At 43.0% G+C, this 16,764-nt stretch overlaps 3 protein-coding genes across 4 annotated transcripts in view; 2 read left to right on the top strand and 1 right to left on the bottom strand.

The window, feature by feature from the left end:
- The first annotated feature begins 489 nt into the window (after nt 1–489).
- rab11al (RAB11a, member RAS oncogene family, like) lies at nt 490–5,928 on the top strand. Of its 2 annotated transcripts, XR_015860991.1 has the most exons (6): nt 490–765; nt 2,971–3,166; nt 3,237–3,430; nt 3,513–3,593; nt 3,867–4,059; nt 5,493–5,928. XR_015860991.1 is itself a non-coding variant. In XM_088387842.1 (5 exons), the coding sequence occupies exons 1-5, from the start codon at nt 726–728 to the stop codon at nt 4,004–4,006; spliced, it is 651 nt and encodes a 216-aa protein (XP_088243968.1). In that variant the 5' UTR covers nt 490–725; the 3' UTR covers nt 4,007–5,191. The 2 variants fall into 2 exon arrangements, 1 of the variants encoding a protein (XP_088243968.1); XM_088387842.1 differs by lacking the exon at nt 5,493–5,928 and having other exon boundaries at nt 3,867–5,191.
- lmna (lamin A) overlaps nt 5,501–16,764 on the top strand; it is a 28,115-nt gene continuing 16,851 nt past the window's right edge. Inside the window, exon 1 of the mRNA XM_088387822.1 lies at nt 5,501–5,639. The gene's annotated coding sequence lies outside the window, so the exon portion shown is untranslated. The remainder of the gene's footprint in view (nt 5,640–16,764) is intronic.
- mex3a (mex-3 RNA binding family member A) lies at nt 5,697–16,710 on the bottom strand. The gene is made up of 2 exons (XM_088387831.1): nt 16,092–16,710; nt 5,697–13,372 (listed from the first exon to the last, which is right to left on the bottom strand). The coding sequence occupies exons 1-2, from the start codon at nt 16,591–16,593 to the stop codon at nt 12,243–12,245; spliced, it is 1,632 nt and encodes a 543-aa protein (XP_088243957.1). The 5' UTR covers nt 16,594–16,710; the 3' UTR covers nt 5,697–12,242.

The following is a 16,764-nucleotide window of genomic DNA, read 5'->3' as shown; positions in this document are numbered from 1 at the left end:
AATATTTATTATTTTGGATGATTGCCATTATTATACTATTATATCATTATATATACTATAGCATGACCCTGCCCTTGGTTTAGTGTCTGATTTGTTTCTATTTGTTTTATTTTTAATTATCTTGTGTTCCTTGTCAAAATGTAATTTGAATACGACACTTGGGGGGGTGTACGAGTGAATTCTATTAGGTTGGTGATGACGCGAATTAAACTAGTAAATATGTCGGCAGAAAAACAAGTAGAGTACTCAAGTAAAGTACGAATAAGAGGTAAAAGGTGCTTCGGTGCTTGTTTATGTGCTCACTTTGCTGCTGCCTTAGGTGGTGTTACCTGTGTTGCGGCTCTGAGCCGAAACCCAATTCTTACGTGACGTGACACCCGGCTGAGCCAATCGTGTCGAGTCGCGTGACAGGTGTCTGTCGAGCACAGACCAATGGGAGCTGAGTGAAGGCGTGACAAACAGGTGACGTCACGCCGTTGTGGCCGCTCCGGTTTGCGGCAACTAGTGGTGACAACAAGAAAGCGGCAGAGGGAAGAGGACGACGACAAACTTTGGCTCATACTTTTGCCTTTTTTTCCGAGGAGGAGGACACGACGACATCACCGCTGACAACGTGTTGTTTGACCGGCTTGACGTTCGCCTTCCGCCGCTGCTGTCATCGTCTCTGTGGTTTTTGAAGTTCGTTCGACTTGAACAAACGCGAGTGCGTTAAGTGAGACGAAACTATGACGGGCCGGGAAGATGAATATGATTATCTCTTCAAAGGTGAGTTGCTCCATTTTGTCTCCCGCCTTCCCCCATTCTATTAGCTGGCTACACTTAGCTTACCTGCGTTCGAATGACGACGACCCCCCCGTGACAACTTTACGTGTTTCAGGGTGACGGCACCTGTTGCTACACATCTAAGCACTTTAAAAGCTATCGCTAGGGCATTAGCTACATAAGGTCACTTTTGTGAAGTAAGACAACCGGCATGTGATGTGGCGAGTAATAATCTTGCTCAAGCTGGTGACGATCTCATCATCTTTGGACGAGATGGCGGGTACCGAAGCTCCAAAACACAATAAAAATTGCCTAAATTAAACTTGCCTATGTACTGGGCTTCAGACAATTTGGAAAGTTTGGGGTGAATTTAAGGTGTCCTTATTTTATTTTCTCTTTAAACCAAAGCATTTCCTCACAATAAAAATACCATTAAAACTAACTAGAAATAGACTTCCTTTTGTCTGGATCTGTGGTACTCTGTTAATGAAAAGTTGTGTAACAAAGTGCTGAATACACTCAAATAATGATTGACAATAAACAAAATATTTTTTTTAAATAAAATTGATTCGGATGTACTTGTTATAAGAACACAACAGCAGTTGTTTTACTTAAAATTAGAGGCATTTCTGATTCAAACTCATTCAAACCTTTGAATGGTATCTTATTTGCCTTAAAATAAGAGCAAGGGAGGTCATACTATCACCATAACACACATTACTATCTTAACTTTTGGCCCCTATCCCGTTTTACTCACTCAGAACTTAAAAAATGTGCTGAATGTTTTTGTTTGCCCAAGATAAGAACAAGATTGGCTTTTTAATACCCGTTTGTTCAAATGCTAGCATGACCATAGGTGCTACTTGGCTTATGACACACAAAAAAAAGGAACGGGCTGGCACCAACCGGGTGCAAACAGTCATTCATATTTGTACCTTGATGTGAACAAGAGGAACTTCAGAGCCTTAAACAAGTCCGCGTTGTCAAACTGGAAATACCTGCATGGAGTGTGTGTCTGTGTGTTCGAGAGAATGCGAGTGTTTGTGTTCACCCAACGCCATACAAAAACTTTGTCACAAAGCAAAGAGAAGATGAGATTTGATTCCAGGCATGAGCAGAAATTATAGTGACAAAGTACGAATCACAGTCAGGTGCCTAAGGTTTTATTGCTTTTAAACTTTTTCCGCCGCTCCTTTTGTTCCTTTTTTTTTTTTTTACGCCTAAGCTGTTTGCTGCGAGTCAAGCAGGTCAAGCTGCACACTGACTCACGCTTCCAAGCCCATTTGGCCATCGTCAGCACAGGAAGTCGTTCGTCCGCAGCTGTCCAATTTGAGCCTTCTTTATCTTCTTCCACGACTAGCTAGAAATTTTTCCCACCCAAGAAAAATTCAAAGCAGAAACCCCACATTGCTTTATTTCTTGATAGTATATGTATATCCCAATATTAACCTAAATCATTTCCTCCTAAAGCGACGGTGTCCCGCAGGGATCGATGCAAGAACCCTGAAAAGTTCATCTAACTTCCTTTTGCTTCACATGTACAATACGATAGCTTCTGCTTTTTATTTAAAGTAATTTGTAGTAATTTTAAGTTGTTCAGTAAATCATTTGTGGAGCTGTTTTTGCTCATGTCATACTGAGATCCAATTTAACTAGTCTAATCTATTTAATTTCCCAAAATCATTTAGCGGATTTCATTGGGCACGCTCTGACGTCATCCGACCAAACAGGTTCATCCTCCCAGAATTAGCTTCATAGCTCACGTGAGCATTTGCAGACTTTGGGGAAAGCTGGGTGCGGGAGTTGATGATTCGATAGAAGGGCTGTCAGGAAATTCTTTTGTTGGCAGAAATGTCAACAACGTACTTCTGAATGGGCGTGTAACGGAGACATCGTATCCCTCCTCGTCTTGATTCAACTGAACTTAATCACGGTTGCTTAATGATTCTTCTCCTTCACCCGAAATTCATGACACATGGTGGCAACTTCAAGATAAAACAAACTGCCCGTGTGTCTTGCGACATATCGCAACAGTGTTGAAACACGGCATGGTTCGTTGCTGCAAGCTTTAATTTCCTATTTTGTAAAGACAGGATGGTGTCAGGCTGTGACTCACTTGACAAAAATCTCAATTTGAGGAACTTGGTTATACCAAATTAAGCTATGATTCATAATTGAACACAAATATTCCTCCGTTTCCCCAATTAGTGGTGCTGATCGGCGACTCGGGCGTTGGAAAGAGTAATCTGCTGTCCCGCTTCACCCGCAATGAATTCAACCTGGAGAGCAAGAGCACCATCGGCGTGGAATTCGCCACGCGTAGCATCCAAGTGGAAGGCAAAACCATCAAGGCACAAATCTGGGACACTGCGGGACAGGAGCGATACCGGGCCATCACTTCTGCGTCAGTGCAAAGCTTAATTTAGCTATTTAATCACATTGATTCTATTTATTGCAATCTTGCTGTTTTCCAGGTACTACCGCGGCGCGGTGGGAGCGTTACTCGTCTACGACATCGCCAAGCACCTGACGTACGAGAACGCCGAGCGCTGGCTGAAGGAGCTGCAGGATCACGCTGACAGCAACATCGTTATCATGCTGGTGGGCAACAAAAGCGACCTGCGCCACTTGAGAGCCGTGCCCACCGACGAGGCCAAGGCCTTTGCAGGTGCCCACGCCAAATCATTGACACTTAAATTGCATTTAGACTGACTTTTACTCATTTTACTCTTTAATTCTTTTATTCCTAGAAAAGCACGGCCTGTCTTTCCTAGAGACGTCGGCTTTAGACTCGTCCAATGTGGAGCTGGCCTTCCAAACCATCCTCACAGGTGACTTTGATTCCAGTTTTTGACCTTTCTGTCAAAATCCCTTAATGTCAGACACTATCCACCATCCGCCTGTAGATGGCAGCAAAGTCCATCTAATGGATTCCTTGTGTCAGTGGGTGCACTGAGGTGACTTCACATCATTAGTATTAGTTCACATCAATGGATACGTGAATTGAGTTAATGACCCCCCCCCTCCTAAAAAAAGCTTAAAATGGCTTCACTTCAGTCTGCAGCTTTTTGCAAGTACATAATGCTCTCCCATTTCTCTCTCAGCCATCTACCACATCGTGTCACAGCGGCAGATGTCAGGACGCAACGACTCGGACTTCTCGCCCACTTCCAACGTGGTGCCCATCACGGTGGAGCCCACCCAGAACGCATCCAACAAGGGCATGTGCTGCCAGAACAACTGAGCTACGCAAAGACAGTTAGATCCAGATAGACAGACAGAAGGGAAGACCAAGAGGTGGGTAGAGATAACCATTACACTTCTTCGCTGGGTGGGAGTATCCATGTTGAACACTCCTGTTACGTTGGTTTCTCAGGAACATTTAAATGTTCCTGGGTCATTTTGACCCATTAAAAAAAGTTTACTGTATATCTAGGCTTGCAAAATTAGGCTGAAATATGAATGCAAGTCAACCATCAATTTTATCAGGTTCAGGTTTATTTTTGTTACATCTCATAGTAATTTTCCCAATTTTGAGAATTCTCCAAAATTTCCAACCCCAGTTGTAGCTCGCCATCAATATTTACAACTGATTAAGCTTATAAATATCTTTTGATTTTACTGTCGGTTTGACATAAGAGGAAGGTTAAATGGAGGTTTCCAGCAATGTGTGGAGCACGCCCCCATATCTGTCAAAATTAAGATTACTAAATGATTCCCCCCTCTCAAAAAAAAAAAAAAAAAAAGCAGTGGAGTTCCCCAACACCTTCACTCCAACTTTCCCAAAGACTGTCGCTACTCCGCTCAATTGCAAAGTGATTCATCTAGAAATATTTATTGAACACTAGGTTTTTATCATTTTCATTGCATTGATTTAAATCTACGCTTATTTGTGAGGACATCCGACTCCCCATGAGGGGCGTGATGGCGTCGTTTTTCATAAATGCACACGTTGGATCCTGGTCTGGCGTTTTCAGATTCTTCTGGGAGGGAGGGGGGAGGTCCGGGTTGTAATGGGGGACACACCACTGCCTTCTAGTGAGAAAAATCAATGGACCCCCCCTTGGCTTTTTTATGTAAATACCGGAGCCTCTTTTACTGTTATCTGTCTTAACTGGACCAGGACTTTTTTTTTTTTTTTTTTGCCTTGCAGAGGTCAATCCTCTCACTTGCTTCTCTTTCCTGCGGGAGGAATTTTTGTTTATTATTATTTTTAATTCAGGCAGACAGGTTGTTAGTGTGTGTGTGTGTCAGTAAGGGTTTGATTTAAAGTGCACACAAATCACCTGGTGTGTGCTGTGTGGCCTTCACAGGTCTTTAAACTGGGTGGTGTAGGACAAAACTTTTTTTTTTTTAAGAAAAAGCAAACAATTATTCTAATATGTATATTGGACTGCATTCAATATGTACAAATAAATCTGATTTGTAATAGTGTCTCTAATGTTCTTCTGACAACATTCGAAACAAAAAAAAATGTTTGGTGTAATTCCATGAAATTTCTTATGAGCGAGAATATTAATTTTGGAGTCAGATAATTCCAATTATATTACGCAATATATTTCACTGCACAAGAGGAGTACACTTAAATTTAACCAAGCTCTTATCTCATGGGTCAAATTGACCAGGTTTGAAAGAAGATTATTTTTAATGAGGTCATTCACTGCTTTGTTCTTTTATATTCATTAACTGGAATCTAACCATTTATTGCAAATGACAAATATATTCTTCAGGTGTGTTTTTCAATGGGGCAAGCATGGAAGATGCTCAACTTGTCTGAAATTCAAGCTTGTAATGACAAACAGATGCCAGTAGATGGTAGCGTTTCATCCTGTTGGAATTGACTTCAGCACAGCTTTTGAGTAGAAGAAAAAGATTAGGTAAGAAATCTTGTCATCACTTTTCATCGTGAACAAAAGCACATGTCACCTCTATCATCATTTTCATTTTGTTCTTTTTATTAGAAACATTTACAATACATCTTGTATCTTGGAAAAATAACAAAGAACCAGAACTAACATGGAGCAGATACATTAATAATAATAATAATAATAATAATTAATCATAAAAATGTCTTCCAAAAAATGTAATTCACTCGGAAAAAAATGTGTGCTATAAGAAATAAACCTGCAATATCACATGCCTCGTCGAGGGCATGGCACACTGTAACAGAGTTCAAAGATTTTTTTTTTTAATTTTTCCATTTTTTTCTTTGTCATTTTTGTTCCCATCCATCAAAAAAAAGTTGACGGTCAGCCACAGAGCGCCACACACACACACGAGCGTGAGGGGGTGGGGGGTGGGGCGACCCTCTTTTCACCGTTTACAGAGGAACCAGAAACTAACGCCAGCCCGATGATGCTGGCCCGTAAACTAACGCACTACCACCACTATTAGACCGGCATGAAACACACACACACACACTAATTGTGCTGCAAATATTGGAAAACGCTACCAAGAGACAATCTGTCGGCCGTCTTCGGAGGAAGGTTGCAAGTTTTCACCTTTGGTCCTGTCACGTGCAGCAGGAAATGTGTCAAGTTTTGACCAATAAATACATAAACTTCAAGAACTTCAAGTTGATTTTCTGTGAGGTGAATACTCGCCACCCAAAAGTATTGGAACAGTGAGGCTAATTCTTTGGATTTGAGATTTGAGTAAGCAATAAAAATTAGGCAGTGAATCTCAGTTTTCCTCACTTTTTTGGTCAGAAACCGGTGTTTTTGATCATATCATTCCATATTAAGAAAAAACTAGCAACAAAAATTCTGATCCTTATATTGTCACAGAACACAATGAGTTAACTAAACAATAGTATCTATATTTAATTGTCACAATTTTCCTAACTTATGATCTTAAATAAAAATAAGCAGGTCAAAAGTGAGTCTACATAAGATCAGTTATTTTTCATTCATTCATTTTCAGCAAAACTGAAAGAAGTAGCCTCACTGTTCCTACAATATCCGACGTGGGGACCGACCGGCATCAAAACTCGCCACCTTTTGACCTCCGAAAACGCTCTCATCTATGAAAATCTAGTCTAAGTGACCACACGACATACTACATGCAAACTAGTACAGTAATGAACTTGTTGTGTGTTATGTGTGCTATCTAGTTACAGTACAGAGATCTAAGAACATGGTGCGCCCTGTTAAACACCACCGGGGCCTCACTTTTGTTTTCGAGGGCCCACCAAATCCGCTAATAAAATCGGCCTTTGTCAAGCGGCTCTGTTGCTGTCAATCCCAAAAAAAAAAAAAAAAAAAAAAAGACTTGGAGATGCCGAAATAAAAAGTTGTACGCAGTCAAGACCTAGACCTTGGTTTTGGATTTTGAATCACAGAGAAAATGTGTAATGCAGTCAGTAAGTCAGTACCATGGGCTTACAGTTGAAGGCATATGTGTGCATGGGGGGGAGCGGCAAGGGGGATTTACTAATGCAGGACATGAATAATAACAGTAATAATAATGATATAATCGAGGCACAAGATTGATGCTCTGTGACTAAAATATCTCCAAATTCTTAAAAAATAGTTTATTCTGTCGTGGGCGCGGCACGAGTGTCGTCCGGCGTCCATAACCGTCATAAATAAAACTTTTTTCTTTTTTTTTTTTTTTTTTACGTAGAAACTGACTTCCCCCCATCTTGTTTAGAAATATATTAACTTCTTGTCATTTGAATTAAAAAACAAAAGGTCTTTTAAATAGGCTTGTTTTCTTAAATAACATCCAGATACTGACTTTTTTTTCCCCTTACTCTCTGCGTTTCTAAGAAATAAAAACCAATGTTAGCAAAATAGATCTGACAAAACTGTAATGTTTTTTTCTTTCTGGTTTTAAGTTACTTTCTATAAATGTATGCGGAAGAACTCAAATATATTGAAAACTCGTCACAAATTCTTTCCCCAAAAAACAACAACAAAAACTTAAAGCTTGTAATAAAAACAAATTAAGGAGTGCATTAGGTTGAGTGTTTTCTTCGTACATTCAAATGCATTACTTGCTCGAGTTTCGTAAAAAGTTGGTTACAATTGCTTAAGTGCATCCATTGAGAATAAGGATTTCCTATCACTCCTTCAAAGGGATTCTACATAAATGCATAAGTCCATTTCCATAGCAAGAAAAAACATCAACAGTTCCTATTTTGACTAAAACAGAAAAAAATCGTAATACGATATCGTAAAAAATAATACTACGGAAAAATTAACGACTCCAATGTCGCCGCGAGTCATCTCCGCCCCTTTCAAGTCGCTCCTGTCTCAATCCAAAGTATTTCATACCGGCCGGTCCGAGCTGCACAAATGAAACTTACGCACGTTTCTTAACAAGTCTATTTTCGTGTATCGATTAAACTACGCTGCAATACTGTATACCATTTGGGAAAAACCCACGTTCGCTTTGAGGTCGTAAAGCCTTTTTGTATGCGGATAACTCTTAGCTATACGGTACAATATCTTGCTAGCATGCAGTGGAAATTGCCAAAGTCAACTCTTAAAAATTGTCAGCCCCTGTTTTGGGGATTATGACCCACACATGACCCGATTGTGGGGATGTTCCAAACCTGATATGTTTTCACAGATTTGCTTTCACAATATCGCTTTTTATAACACTACTAAGTTGGCTCTGGTCGTACGTTGGTCTTTGGCTACATGTGACCGTAATACAAAGCAGAGGCGAAGTTTGGAAGCTACGCTAAAAGCTAAGAGGCCCCCCATTAGTGCTATTAGCATTGTTAGCTTCCACTTTTGTCTTCTCAGTGCCGCTCAGAACTCCTGAAACGAGTGCTTAATATTCAACATATCACGCAAAAAAAGACCCTGAAGAGCACAGTAATTATCCTGTTTTTTTTTCGTTTTTAATTTTCATTTTTACTAATCAAAGAGCTGCGACGAGCTACCAAAACGCTAATATGCTAATAGTCAAAGTAGTCTGAATAGAATATTACTGTTTATTGCTTCATCTTAATGTACATAGAAACTTGTGTCTTCATTCAGGGGTTATTATTATTATTATCATTATTATTGTTATTACACATACAATTCATCGGAACTTTTACGTATTTGGGATTTATACAGTAGAGGCTTCATAAATGATATCATAGTAGCGTCTGATAATTTATATACTACTAAGTTAATCCCTTGAAATAATATTTGTTAAACGTATGAATCTATCTCATATAGGCTATTATTTAAGTCAAAAAAGTGATGGGTAAAACGTATAATAATAATAATAATATTTTTTTTTTCCTGTGCTAAATTGGCGTAGTAATCCAAAAGCTTTGTGGAAGCAGGGCATCCAATGCGCAAATAAATGTGTATTTATTTACAAAGAGTCTTTGAATACTCTTATATAAAGAGGCGGCATCCCTCTCTCGTCGTGATAGCAACAACAAATACAACATAAAACAAAAATGATAGGGAATCCTTATGTGCATTTCTTAAATTCTAGGAAATATTTCACCATCAGTGGTCGGTTTGGTATTCATCAGATGCGCAGTTTTTTTTTTCTTGGTAAATAAGGTGCTTAACTCTTCATATGTATATTGTGTTTTTAACCCCGCTGTTTGTTGCTCAGGAACAGCAATAACGTTCTTGGGTCAATTTGACTCGTGACAAGTAATTGAGACAAAAGGGTCAGAAACGAAACCAAAAAAATCATTAGCTGCATTACAAACATTTCCTAGCCAATATGTGTCTGTTCATACCCAAAAATGACTTTTAATGTTGTTCTTTCGTGTTAAAATGGGTCAATTTGACCCGCGACATAACAGACGGGTTGAGGGTGTCATTTCCTGAACCCCTTCCTAAGCCAAGTGTGATTCACATTCTTTAACTTGAAAAGTTGTTTTAAGGGGGTGGTGCAATGGAAGGCCAACATGTTAGCCTAAATGGCATTATTGGAATAAACAAAAAAAGTAACATTAAGGCATAAAACAAAAATACTAAGATTTTTTTTTGTTGACTGTGCAATTTCTCCATAGAATGATACTCTTTATTTCTACTCTCCGTAGAATTTAAGGTACTTTTATTTTTAAGTGTTCCACATGCTTTGCTCTGTGTTTGGCTCTTAATAGGAGGACAAGGAGGGGGGGCTTCAGGGGGGGGGGGTCTCTTGAGAGTGGCTAGGACACAATTTTAAAAAGGCTAGATGACTCCTCTAGGGGTGGGAGAAAATATCGATATCGTGATACATCACATCACAGTATCAGTAGACCAACATTCGGTATCGATTCCCCGATACCTTAAAAACGGAATTGAAAACAGTTTAAAGGCTCAAGCCGAAGCGATACAGGTTTTCTCGTTATCAGCCGCAGTATCGATATTGCGATACAGTGTATCATCATCATCCAAGTATTGATACCTGATACCTCTAAAACAGTTTGATGGCTCAAGCTGAAGTGATATTGCAATACATTGCATCTTCTCAGTAACGATACACCGACATTGGCGATCGATACTCAATACCTTTAAAACAGTTTCAAGCCTCATGTTCTCTAGGCGTAGAAACATGTATTGATATCATGATACATTGCACCATTATCACAGTATGGATAATCCGACATTTGCTAGCAAGACTTCCACCCATTGAAGTACTACCATGTAAATACGCCCCCTTGTGTTTGAAAGCAGCATAGACGGGCGAGCAATCGTACGAAGTTCTTCCGCCAATGCTATGACAGCAAAATTTGGAAGTTTTATTTGATAGCGTAATTATTGTGCTGTGAATATTATAATGTATCATAGCTATCAATACATGCTTTATCATATAATTGGGACAGTATTGTTCGGTATAATATGGACTCTAACATTCCCACCCCTAGATGGCGCCCCCCAACCCAACAAGACGCCTTCCCTTTTGTTCAACAGCCCCCACCTTCTTACGCTAACCCGTTGCCCTCCCCCCTGCCCTTCGTGCTCGGGCTTGAGCTTAATTTGATTCAGAGTGAGTGCTGGTTCAATGGGGCGTTTCCTCCGCTTTCCTGCCAATTACAATTGTCTGATTTCATTCAAGCTAGGGTGGGGAGTAGGGAGGCTGGGTGAGGAGGGGGGGGTCTCCCATTGGCTGGGGGCCTCAGTGTCCATAGTGAAGGGGCAGCTGCTGGATGTCCCTTACAGTAGCCAGGGAGGGGTCGTCGGGTTGGCCTATTTGGATCTGTCACGTAAACCCTGTTTTGAATTTCACAGTTGGTGTGCGTGTGAGGGAGGGGGGCGGGGTTTAATAAGGGGGCTAAGCAGGGGGGGGGGGTCACGCTACACCTCATGTGATAGGACCATTTTTTTTTAACATGGCCACATGTTTTTCATCAATGGTGCAGCTTACAAATCTTGTCTGTGGGGGGGTTGGATTCTCCCCTCCGATCTGCACCTGGACCGGCCCATTTGCCTAATTATCGAAAGAGCGCCCGCCGGGCCCCGCTGTCCGAGCGTCCACACACAATAACGCTCCTCAATCCAAGGGGGGGTCACACTGTAAGAGAAGGGGACCATGGGGCGGGGGTGACCAGATATCCACACACCTGCTCCAGCCAGACGCCAAATGTAAAAAAAAATAAAAAATATCGTCTTATTTGCATGAGGTTTGCTCACATTGTCTAGTGACGAATGTAATAGTAATGACAAAGAGAAGGTGGCTTGGAGGGGGGGCCAACTGGTCCGGTTTGAAAGGCGGTTTTCCTTTGGGGGGGGGTCCTGGGCAAATAAAATCAGGCCTATGAGCTACGAGGGGAAGGCGAGCATCACTGAATCTTTTCCGCAGATTACAGCGAGCCTTGTGTAATCAATGCACCGCCCCGAATGAGATTCGCACATTTTGGGGGCCGATGCACTGAACAATGACACCGGTAAAATGGCAAATAATAATGTAATGCCTCCCCCGAAACAAAAAATCTACGGAAGAATTGCTTTGACTAAAATCCTTTCACATTTTCTGTCAAAGCATAATAAAATGATTCAAAAAAGTCTGATTGACAACCCTCTTTTAGACCCGAGATGATTGTTTGGTGCGGTGTGAATTAAATCATCCTTCACCCATATAAACCCACTTCATGGTAACGTGATAATACAAAAAAAATTGGAGTAATAATAAAATGTTCACATTATGTCGGCCTACACTGTGATTCTGTGTTTAAGAATAACAGCAGCAGTCCCATCATAAAAAAACAAAATACCAGAAAAAAAAATCAAAACCTGAAAAGGTACTATACTTCTCTTATAAACCAAACTTTTATAAAATATATATGCATATATATGTATATAAAAGAAAAACTGAAAAATATCTCTTATACTTTTTAGTAAAGCAAGCAGTGCCTTCTAAAATAGCTGCTTGATTGTTTTAAAATTTTTCTGAAAAATGAAAAATGTATCGCAATAATAGGAATAAGAATAATAACAACAACCGTAATAAGAGCAACTAATTAGCCGACCGACAAACGAGAGACCGAAAAAAAGAAAAAGGAAACCACACAACTGGCTAAAAAGGGATCCTTAAGAGAATATTCGGATGGCCTGCGAAACCTGCGTGTGGCACACGGGACACTCGGGGTGGTTGAGCTCACAGATTCGGATAGCGCACTCCATGCAGAAGAGGTTGTGGCCGCACGGCACCAGGGCGGCCGTCACTTTGCTCTCAAAGCAGGTCATGCAGTCCCGCACGGCCGGCGGCGAGTCCGGCACGGGGAGCCGCCCAGGAAAGCCGCCCTCCCCGGCCGAGGTGGGCTCGCTGTGGGCGCGGCGAGCCTGCGCGTGGGGCGACGCCATGCCGCCGACGGACGAATTAGCCGGCGGTTCCGGGAGCCCCGGCGAGAGTCTAGTGAGGGGCAGCGGGAGCCCGCCGAAGCTTTTGGATCGCTGCTGGGCGTAGAAAGCCATCTGCTTGGGGTAGTCGGGGTCGCCCCAGCTCTGGGTGCCCTCCGAGCCGAAAAAGGAGCACGGCTTCTCTCCGGAGCTGGAGAAGTTGCCCTTATTGTAGATCCCCACACCGTCGCCGCTCCCTCCTCCCCCGAGGGCGTCGGAGAAGTTCTGGCGGTAGCTGCTGGTCAGAGGTTTCCGCTGGCCCCCCTGGAGGCCCCACACTTGCTGGAGTCGACTCTCCAGACCACCGCCGCCGCTCCCGCTGCTCCCGGCCGGACTGCTTCCGCCGTTGGGGCCCAGGCAGTCGTTCTCGTTGTTGTGGTCGTGCAGGCCTCCCGTCCGGAAGGCGATGTGCGCCTCGATCTCTTCGCGGGCTCGCTCGGCGTTGCTCGGCGAGCCCGTGATCTCGAAAACGGGGTCACGGTCCCGGCTGGGGGTGACGATGTACGTGCAGGTCTGCTGCTGGATGCGCTTGATGGTGGAGCCTTTGGGGCCCACCACCAGACCCACCACTCGGTACGGCACCCTCACCTGGATGGTGGTTTGGCCCGGGAGCGGGGTCGGCGGGGAGCCGCTGAAAGACACGCCCAGCTTGTTGCGCGACGCCCTGAGCATGGAGAAGTGCTCGGCGGCAGAGATGATCTCGCGCCGGGCCAGAGCCACGTCCTCCTTACGGCCGGTGATCAGGAACACAGGCTCCTCGCCTCGGACAGGGGTCTTGATGTAGGTGTTGGTCTTGGCCCGTAAGGCTTTTATCTTGCAACCTGCAGACACACAGACGGGTTACAAACTGCTTGTGGATGTTCTCATTCATGCATCTGGACTAAGACAAGACTTAGAAGACATTTGGCCTATCATCTGAGAAGGCTTCATCAGTTCCAGCAACAGGATTTGGTTCGTGGTCTGTCCCAACTGAACCATTAGTAGAACCATTTTTGACTGAGCAGTTTATGCTCCGCCGTGTGTGGGTTCGAAGATTTCCAATGAATACCTCATCTACGCTAAATTCCGTTAGCCCGTGTATGGCATTTCCTATGTTTTGTTAGCATTAAGCTAGAAGTGTTTCATTAGACACTGCTGTGGATTGTCACTTTATAAATACTATGTTCAATTTGTTTTCCATCTGTTTAAACTTTCACACTGAGTGACAAATAAAAGGCAAGGCCTCTTATTTGGAAAAAAATGTGCAAGCAAGACTGATTTTGTACAAAAGTCTCCCAACAAACACTTCCTTAACTACAGATGTGGTGGGCCTGAGGAACCAGCGCAGATCTATTTGCAGCATCACTGTCATCCTTACAAGTTCTGACCTCTCCTTGAACTTGAGGCCACTCGCAACTTGCTTTTTTTTCGGCCTGGTTCATTTGCTCCTTTCTGGAGATATTCACAGTTATTTTGTCGAGTTGCGGTGAGGCAAGCCGGATGTTTTCATGCATCCACTCAGCTGGCCATTGAGACACAGAGGGAGCCAGCGCCCTGGATATTGACCAGTCGGTCCGGCCTTTCTTAAAGGAACCAGCTCTTTGTACAAGGGACACTTTTTTTTGTTTCATTCGAACCCGACATCGGCAAACCCCCGTCGGCCGCACCGGTGGTTTAACGAGGTTAATAGACGTGGTGATGTCGCGGAGGATCACCGAGCAACGCATTCCTCCACGCCGCCTTTTAATCAGTACAAATGAGTGTCACAATTAGACAATTACAGAGGCAGAGATTAATCAAACACAACAAGAATTTAGTCACCCGAGATGCTTCATCTGTAATGGTGGGAAATGGGAAATATGCCAAAGGTAATACAATAACACTAGTAAAAAGGTTTGTAAAATTTGCGGAATTTTCATTTGGAAATTCTTTATGGGAAATATGTTTAAATGGAGTTCAAACCAGGAATTTACAACATTGAATTTAAATATACAGTGGTTGGATAACATTATTTTAGCATAATTGACCAACCAATGAAAAAATCCAGTTCGTAATATTTCCAAAATTTACAATCTTAAATGGCTGGAAACATTTCTGGAAATTTTTCCACCCCTTTGCAACCCTTGTAAAGATTGAAAATATTTTTATGACAATGACAAAATAACCGAAAACACTGTAATATGTGTGCCAGTCCAGTAGATGGCAATGTAACTAAACGCTTTGAGTACACTTGATTTGCATTTTACTTCATTTACAATTTTGAAAATAAATTAGTTGTAAATATTCTTTGTAAAAATGTATGTTCCACCATTATGATTTTAGTTGTGGCAATGTTGAATGTTTTTTTTTTGTTGTAATATGCATGCCGGGCCACTAGTTGGCAATATAGAGAAACACAACACGTATAATTTTCTAAATATGCAGTAGAAAAGTTAGCAAAAATATTCAGCCTAAAACTGTACTAAACTTTTGATTTTCACCTTCAATTACACCAAATTTATATGTTGACCCGTTTGTACTTGAAGAAATTTATCAAAATTTGTTCGGGACGTGTTGGTACATTTGGCAAAAAATCAATCTGCAAAAATGTACAAACAAGAAACTGATCAAAATGGTATTTTTTTTTAATACCTCCTTTTGGACAACCATAGAAAAGCAAAGGGCCTGAACAAAACAAGTCGTAGACATTTTTGGGGAATATTTTTAAGCTTTTTGTGCTATCGTACTTGAAGAAATTAATCAAAAGACCGTCTAAAATTGCAGAAAACATCAGAATTCAATTTTAATGCTTATATTAATCACTTATGTTTTGGACCAGTCATTATACATCCCTGAAAATTCAAACCTCATAAATGTTCAGAAATGGACATAAATGCTGACTGGAAATTTCAATATGTGATGTGAATTGAACTTTTCCAAACACAAGATGGGGAAAAGGGTGAGGCAACGCTGGCTAACTGCCTGGCTGGCTCCCTTCTTTTGTCCTAATGTGTCAGTGGGCCACATGCACAAACAAGCCCCCCAAAACATCAGCCCCGCCAGAACCTGGCAGAATCCAGAGCTCCTTTCTCTCCACTCCCAGCCCCCCCGCCCCCCCAACCTTCACCCACTCAGTCACCCACCCTCCCCCCACCGCCCTCCTCACAACAGCACGTTGCCTTTTGAACAGTCTGGCGCGTCCCAGACGACAAAGGAAGCCAACGCTCCGGTGACATTGATGGCGTTGGATTGTGGAATCGTGCACCACACTCGAGGCTTCACTACACGAGTGCTTAGAAAACAGATCAGATGATCAAATCGTAAAAGGGAGGAAATATGGAGAATAATAATATTTAAAAAAATAATAAAAAAAAGAGCTCCTGTGTGATGATGGAACTTGTAAGGCAGGCAGGAAAAGTGGGAGGCTGATGCCTCATGGAAAAGGAGGAATAAGGGGAGGGGGTACCAAAAAACACCACCACCACTCCCTTTTCTTTGTTAAAGGTAACATTGGAAGAAGAAAAGTTTGCAAGGAAAGCATGCTTCTTTTTCATTATTTTTTCTTTTGGGTTATGGAATTACCTTGCCTGCCCACTATCTCGGCCACATGCTCGGAGCTGGGCACTGGGACGCATTCGGTGATGTTGCAGCCGCGTCCTTTGGGCTCCCCGGACGAGCTCTCGTACAGGGCGCACAACTTGCTCTTGCCTTGGAGGATCGACGCGTCTCCTCCGCCTCCCATTCCACCGATTCCCCCGATTCCTCCTCCTCCTCCACTATTGTGGTGGTTGTTGTTGTTGTTGCTCCGGTCTTGCACTCCGCACGTCGGAGCTCCGCCGCCGCCGCCGATAACAACACTACCTCCACCACCTCCTCCACCACCTCCTCCTCCACCGTCCTCGCCCTCGCCGAGCCCCAGGAGCGACAGCTGGCCGAGCGCGACCCTCAGGGCGCGGGAGTCGTCCTCGTCGTCGTCGGGGGGACCCAGCAGACCCGCCTCGCCCCCGAAGCCGGAGCCGGCAAGATCGGCGCCGTAGCCCCCGTTTTTCTCCATGATCCCTGCGAGCACCAGCAGGCTCGGCATGGCTAAACAAAAGAGTGGCGCGAGACAAAGACGACGGGGAAGAGACTGGAGAGAGAAACTGCCTCCTCGCAGCCGCCTCCTTCCACCGGCCCCCCCTCCTCTTTTTCTGCGCTAGTCCCTCCCATAGATCGACCCACCAGCCACCCAGCCGACCCTCCCTACCCCCCCCTC

This window comes from Syngnathus floridae, chromosome 10 (genome assembly GCF_059516105.1).
Source record: "Syngnathus floridae isolate MCC-2025c chromosome 10, RoL_Sflo_1.0, whole genome shotgun sequence".
In the NCBI taxonomy this organism is placed as follows: domain Eukaryota; kingdom Metazoa; phylum Chordata; class Actinopteri; order Syngnathiformes; family Syngnathidae; genus Syngnathus; species Syngnathus floridae.
This window is presented reverse-complemented; position numbering and strand designations above follow the sequence as displayed.